The sequence below is a fragment of the Saccopteryx bilineata genome, chromosome 6 (genome assembly GCF_036850765.1).
Source record: "Saccopteryx bilineata isolate mSacBil1 chromosome 6, mSacBil1_pri_phased_curated, whole genome shotgun sequence".
Taxonomy (NCBI): Eukaryota; Metazoa; Chordata; class Mammalia; order Chiroptera; family Emballonuridae; genus Saccopteryx; species Saccopteryx bilineata.
Window position 1 is genome coordinate 185,997,985 of NC_089495.1, and position 7,583 is coordinate 186,005,567.

At 46.9% G+C, this 7,583-nt stretch overlaps 1 protein-coding gene across 1 annotated transcript; it reads right to left on the reverse strand.

Annotated features, from left to right (window-relative positions):
- Positions 1–489: 489 nt before the first annotated feature.
- CIMIP1 (ciliary microtubule inner protein 1) lies at positions 490–7,178 on the reverse strand. The gene is made up of 4 exons (XM_066236428.1): positions 7,062–7,178; positions 4,736–4,817; positions 3,244–3,345; positions 490–881 (listed from the first exon to the last, which is right to left on the reverse strand). The coding sequence occupies exons 1-4, from the start codon at positions 7,127–7,129 to the stop codon at positions 720–722; spliced, it is 414 nt and encodes a 137-aa protein (XP_066092525.1). The 5' UTR covers positions 7,130–7,178; the 3' UTR covers positions 490–719.
- Positions 7,179–7,583: the final 405 nt, after the last annotated feature.

Sequence of the window (7,583 nt, forward strand, 5' to 3'; positions counted from 1 at the left end):
ACCTGGAGCAAAGCCTCAGGGGCAGGCAAAGACCAAAAGATTAATGTCAAATGTCCACAAGGGGAAGGAACGTAGCCTGGCTGGCCAGCTGGCTGCTGTGTGTGGTGGGGCGGCAGGGACTGGTAAGCAGGGAGGTTCTGTGCCGATCCCGGGGGGCAGGGGGCCTCCTGTCCTGGAAACCTCCACTCATTGGCACATCCCGGGCTCGTTTCTACCTTTGAAGCTATTGACATTGCAAATGTCTGGGGAAAGGAAAGTCAAAGGGTCCTCAAAGTGCTTTATTCCTCCCCAAAAGTGGGCCCAGGGAAATTTGGGCACAGAAACACCTGGTCCACAGTCTCATTATAAACAGTGATGGTGAGAGGTAGGATAGTAAACGACATTAAAGGACCTAGACAAATATTTTAAAAATTAAATCACATTACTATATTTTTTAAAGCCATACCTAGAAATTTCCACGGTATCAAAAAAAAAAATTCAGAGAATCAATTTTACCTTATTTATTACATTAGCCAAGAATGAGTGTTATGGGGAAGGGAGGAATTGAACAGAAAGTGTCAAAGGGCTACTATGTGTTCTTCGCAGCATCTCATGAACACAGGTGGTGGGGAACTATGTCCTCGGGGGGGCCCCGAGGACTCTCTCTTTCCTGAGCATGGGTGCCAGGTGCCCGGTGGTCTGCCCTGCATTGCCGCAGGGGCCGGAGACCCCATCTGGACTCAATGAATGCCTTGCTCCGGCCAGTTGAGCTCCTTGGCGTACGCCCCTTTGCAGCTTCGGATCTCATAGTCATGCTCAAGGCACTTGTTCAGGCCAGGCACGCTGGACCTCCAGCCGATAAAGCCCTGGGTCGTCTTCGGAACCGGGGGTGATGGAAGGACCTGGAATGGAGACGCAGGGAGTTTAGTCATGGGCCATAGCGACCTAAGACGTGTCCACAGAGGCACCAGAATCTGCCCGTGAGGCATGGTGTAGAAAAGACAGCAAAGCCAAGGTCCCTATGTAAGGTGCACGTTTCAACCAGGTTGATCCTGAGACCCACGTTATTCCTGAAAGTAATGCTCACCAAATGCATTTCTTTATCTTGTTTGATTTGCGACCTCCCGTAAAATTATTTTTATTTGGTAAAAGAGCAAAACAGGAGGAAAAAAGTAAAGTACAGAAATATCAAACATTACCCTTTATAAAACGTACGACAGTATTGTCAGGTGGTAATCTGGTAGATATAGCCCTCTTGCTTTGATTAAAAGGCTTTAGGATGTGTGTGTACACACACACACACACACACACACACACACACACACAAATTGTAGAGACTACAGGAATGAAAAACAACTGAACTTTTAAAATCCAAGAGGAAAATGGGATTCTATCTGAAATGAAAAACAAACAAACAACACAATTTCATTTGTCAGTTCCTTGGACAGACTTGAAATTTTTGGAAAATGAGGATAAATGTTTAGGCAGTTTCCCCCTCTCCATTTGAAGTAATCGTCTGTTCTGCTCTTACAGGGTGATTTGAGTGGAGAAAACAGTGAGGAATATTTGTTCTAACAGAAGAGCTGAGATAAAGAGGTTTAATATGCTTGGGGTTATGAGTTCACGCTTGGCTAGAGGCATCTTGGCTGGAGGCGGTGGTGGAGGGGGCGGTCCTGGTGGGCGGGCTGCCACTGGTGGATGAAGCCCCTTAACATATGTTCTTGATGAAGTATTAAAATTAATCTCCTGAGAGACCACATGTAGGGAGGGTCATCAATAAATGCCAGAAGGGAGAAAATTTCCTGGAGCCAGCTATGGGGGAATCGTCCCAGACGGGCCCTTGGGAACACGTGGACTAGCTTTCAAGTTTCTCTCCAACTTGTGAGAGCAATGCAATCAAATACCACCCGGGGAGGCCACATTTCACCCACCAGATTGGCCAAGAAATGAAAACAACACCCTTGACAAGGGCATTCTGGGAGAGTAGTTTGGTTCATTCTCTGTGAAGGGCAATTCTGCTATTCTCTGCGAAAAGCGGTTAACGTCTCCCACTCCTGGCTGCCTTCGTCCTACATTTTCGTTCCCTGTACCCCGTCAGAACAGGGAACTGCTTTCTCCACAGCTGAGCAGAGGTCAGAAACCACGGCCAGAATGACAGACCCGTGAGAAGAGGTCCAGGGACCTGCACAGCTCAGCAGTGTCTCGCCTCTGACCCGTCTTCACACGGTCTCAGGTGGGAATGCCACGGACGTCTTCTCTCCTTGGAGCATCCTGTCACTCACTCAACAACCAGAGTGATCTTTAAAAAGGCCAGCACGACATGCCACAGCCTTGCTTTCCACGGAAAATTGGGCTCAGATCCCAACGGCTTCCTCTGGCCTCCGAGGTCCAGTGGGGTCTGGCCCTGCTGCACTTCTCCATCCCCCTTTCTCCCCTCCCCACTTTTACTCCACCCCAGTTGACCAAGCTCCAGTCACATCACCATCCCTTGCTGCTCCTGAAACATGACCTTCGTTCTGCCTCAGGGCTTCTGTACATGCTGTTCCCTTTGCCAGGAATACTCCCTGCTCTCTCCTTGTCATTCTTCAGCCCTCAGCTCCACAGGGGGCCTTTGCTGACCACTCTGTCCTCTATCCTCCAACACCACCTGTCTGTTTACTCCATGGCATCTGGCACAGCATATAACAATTTTGTTGATTTTCTTGTTTCATGTATGGGTTGGAGTCTTGCCTTCTAGTTCATCACTGATTGCCCAACCAATCACCTGACACCTGCTAACAGCTAACAGTCACTGGCACTCTCTGAAAACTCTGGGCACTGTTCTGGGTCCTTCACAGGTGGCCTCCCACTGGACCTGATGCCACTCCTTGAAGTACGTGCTTTCACGAACCCCCATTGTACAGGTGGCAATAGAGACGCCCACTTGCCCAAGACCACAAGGAGGCAAGTGGCTGACCTGTCTGACTCCAGAGCTTCGGCCTTTTCCCGCCCACTCCCTATGTTTGCTGAAGAATGGACTATGCCCCTCATTTTCCTGGCCCCCCTCTGCATCTGCAGAGCAGGAGGCAGAGGCTCTCAAAAGCGTAGAGACAGTAACCCGATGTGTGAGCATTGGAAGGGCACAGAAACTGGACTCCCCACCTGCCCAAGGCTGCTGTGCTCTTACCTTTGATGATTGGTTTTGTGCACCCGCTGCAAACAAATTCCCCAGTGGGGCTTACTTCTCACTTAGAAAAACAAGTATTTAAAAACAACTTTCCAAACCTTGATGTATTTCTCCACTGGGGTCACCGGCCGGATGCGGAACCTCTGGGGAAGCTCGATTCTGGGCTTTGGGGGGGAAGGTTCCTCTTCGCCCTTGATCAACTGAAACACAATTCCCAGAGATGGGAAATGCCAGACTGAGACAGTGGACATGTCCTCTTCATCAGCCCCTAGAACGCTAGGCTTTGCAGATGACACAGCTCGTCCCCATCGCAGTTAGACAAGGGGGTAGCTGGGGACTCAGAGGCACCGAACCGCCGTGCCGCCTCCTCTCCTGCAGCTGCTACTTGAGATTCCCAAGTAGTAGTTTGAGACAACTTTACAGGATACGGGCTCCAATTAAAAAATGCCAACCAGGTTCTAGGACCAATCTTTAAAATATCAGAGAAGAGCCCCCATTCCCTTTCTAATTTTTAAAGCAATTTTGAACTCTTCAAAAATCCAACTGAATTACATACAGAGAATATTAATATAGACTCTTTTTATGCATTTTTATTTAAGAGGACTCATTTTATGCATACAATTTCAGATTGTACAATTCTCCAAGTATTTAAAAAACGCGTTAAGAATGGCATGATTTCAAAGCTAGTGGGATGGGAAGGGTGAGTTATACAAGTGGGGTGGACGCTGCCTTGAATCATGACTATTTTGAATTAGGCAGCTCTTATTGAGTTCTGCAGCCCTCCAAAGAAATGTGGCTTCCCCATGTTGTGTCCTGAGATAGCTTCAAAGGGTGCAGACTGGTGGCCACCATCCCGATAAAGCCCACGCAAGTGTTTTGTGGGCCTGAATGGTGTTTTATAAATCTGAGCCGCTATTCCAGACTAAGAAGATTTTATTTAAACATCTGGATTTCTGAACTTGCAGTTGGCCTCTCTGAATGACAGCCCTCCTCCAGGCTGACGGTGGCTGTGGCTGGATGAGGACGGTGGTCTCTTGGCTGGAGTCCCCACCAGTCCCTAATGTTTATTATGCCTGACCCTTTTCCCATTCCTGTTACCTATCAAGTTTAGGGCATTCGAAGACATTTCCCTAACAATTCTTCATTACCTCTGCCTCACCATCTCATTCCATCGAATCTTTAGTCACTCAGTGAGGCATTTCACAGATGACAAGTCTAAGGCCAAGTGGCCCTGGACTCAGACAGACCAGCTTTTCCCCTCGAAGCATCTCCTTATTAGCTGCATGACTTGGCTCTTCTTTAAGCTCAATTTTTAAATTTGTCCAATAGGCATAAAAGAGTGCCTCCTCTACACAGGGGTTCTTGTGCAGGTTAAATAAGCTGCTTGGGATGAGGCACCAAGGACATTCCTGGCTCATAGTACGTGCTCAATAAATTTGGGAAAGTAGAGACCCTCCAGGTTCCAGAGGCGGCAGTCTTTGCCTACCACACACTCTTTAATTTTATTCTTGAAAATTATACACTTCATAACCACTTATTCTTAGAAATGATCGATTCTATAAACTGTGGGCTCATAAAATTTATATTTACCTCCTCGAGAGGGGTTGTTAAAAATCCCCAGTTCTGGGCCCAGTTTTTCCATGCTTCACTCTCAGCCTTCAGGTAGCTTCTCCTAAAAGAGAAAGTTCCGAAATGCTGGACGCTGGACGGCATTTGGGAAGGTAGTCGTAGCCAACCAACTCCAAAGGGTCCACTGGGGAATTTTACATTAGTCAGTGCAGCTGCGGAATGATGGCTCTGTGCCAGGGAGGGAGCGAGGTGCTGATGGGAGTGCGTCCCTGTTGCTGAGACCTCTACTCTCTGGTGAGGGAAGCATACCCTCTGAGAACCAGAGATGATGACTGGGTGCTGCATTGGGGAGCAGACAGAACAGGGGCTGACTCTGCCTGGCAGGCTACATAGGTACTTATTTTGGAGGCGCTGTGACCCACAGTGATGGGCATGTGTTAAATCATTAAAGGGCAAGGACCAGGGTGGGGCTGAGTGATACACCTAGCGTGCCAAATCTAAGGAGGCACCCACTCCGAGGAGCCTGCAAGGGCACAGTGAGCACTCACATGACCTTGAACTTGAGCCTTCCTTAAATACCACCCCCCAGCTGCCTCGCTCGCCCCACCTTGCTTTTTCTGCACATTAGTAGGCTGAGTTGAGTTGATACCAAAGAGTGGGTGTGTCCATTTTAAATGAATTTTAATTAAATTAATTAAACTCTGTGTCAACATTTATTCATTTTGATTTTCAAGTTTCTTTCCCTATTTTGCAATCAATTATCTGCCCCTCCCCACCCCCCAGGGTGTCTTAGCATTTTCAAAACCCTGGCCAAGCTCTTTGCCCTGGGCACTTAGTATCTACATCTATTTCTAATGGAGATGTAATACGAGCCAGAGTTATGAACCATACATGCCATTTTAAATTTTCTAGTAGCCACGTTAATAAAAGTGAAAGTAAACAGCTGAACTTAATTTTAACATCACTTATTTTTGGTATAAGATTTTCAAAATCTGGTAGTGCATATTTATGGCTCATCCCAATTTGGAATAGCTCCATTTCACGTGCTCAGTAGCCACTTTGGACATGGAACGGCACTGTCTAAGGCAGGGGTCCCCAAACTATGGCCCGTGGGCCACATGCGGCCCCCTGAGGCCATTTATCTGGCCCCCACTGCACTTCTGGAAGGGGCACCTCTTTCATTGGTGGTCAATGAAAGGAGCACATTGACCATCTCATTAGCCAAAAGCAGGCCCATAGTTCCCATTGAAATACTGGTCAGTTTCTTGATTTAAATTTACTTGTTTTTTATTTTAAATATTGTATTTGTTCCCATTTTGTTTTTTTTACTTTAAAATAAAATATGTGCAGTGTGCATAGGGATTTGTTCATAGTTTTTTTTATAGTCCGGCCCTCCAACGGTCTGAGGGACAGTGAACTGGCCCCCTGTGTAAAAAGTTTGTGGACCCCTGGTCTAAGGGCTTCACCGGCTTGGTTCACATAGGAAGGGTGATTTGATTTGGGTCTTGAACTGAGTAGAAGTTTATCTGGTAGAAAAGGGAGAAAGGAGAATTCTAGGTAGAGGGGGTACTTGCATAAAGATAAAGATGTTTAAAAACCCCCAATAATTGTGTATTTTATGCCAAATAATACTGACTTTTCATTTTCAAGAGTAATATAAAGTTTCTTATAAAAATAAATTTGTTAAGTAGAACAAAGCCAGTTCAAAGAAAAATATGAAATGGCTATTTTAGGTTAAAAAAATGGTAAAAGTTATTGAGATGACACACAGGATAACTGAATTTTCAGAGGCAAACAATTATAGTTTGTTGTTACTAAAATTTACTTATTGGCCTCGAAACTAGTAACTTCCTATATTGATTAAAACTTCAAAGAAATGGGATAATATTTATAAGTTGGAGAGAAAGCCAAGTAAAAGCAATCATTACACATGTCTGCAACATAAATCTTATAGAAAATGGATCTATCCTTTACATTAAAATCTTATTCCTTAAAAAGCCAGGAAAAGCAAGAGAGAATATAAGGTGTATATGTATCTCTCATTCAGATTAAACAAATATTAAGATTTTCGTTTGGTTCCTTTTTTAAAAAATTCGGTAAGTCTTTCAAGTATTTTAAGCAAAGCTAGCCTTGCGGATGGTTGTGGAGCAGGATACAAAATCTTTCAGGCCTTTGTGATCGCACAAGAGAAGACGGAGAATGGAAAGCCCTCTGGTCCACCACGTGTCCCAATCATTGTCCTCTGTCCTTAAGGCCCCTCACCACCTCTAGAACTTCGTGGAAACTGATGTGCACACTTCAAGTGGAAATGGCCCAGCCCACCGGGTTACCGGATCCCCGCCGTTACCAGATCTCGTCCTGGGCCACGAAGTTCATGCGCTCGGCTGCCGCGGTGCTGATGGGTTTCTGCGCCATGGGTCCCGGGGTCTCAGTTGCCCTACGCGCTGCCGCCCTGGCTCAGAGTCTTGCGTTGCCCAGGAGACCGGTTGCCAAGGAACATGGGACGCGGAGGCGGAGGCGGAGGCGCACCTGCCGGGGAGGTGGGGCCGCAGGGTTCACTCTGCATCCGTGCGCCCACTCCCAGCCTCCGCCCGCCTCTGCGCTCTGCTCTTCGCCCACCTCCTTGCCCTCCTGCCTGGACCTGTCTGCAGCGGCGTCCCTTTTTCTCTGCGGGAAACCTTGGGGAAACAACAGGATCTAACACTCAACCGCCTTTTTAAAATTTAGACCTCAAATGCAAGTATATCCACAGACAAATATACCAAGCTTAACTGTGGTAACAGTGTCACAGAGAAGGTACCCTCGCAATCAAGGCCTGAGTTACGGAATGGGACGTTCCGGCCCGCCTCCTTGTCGAGTTCTCTCAGCA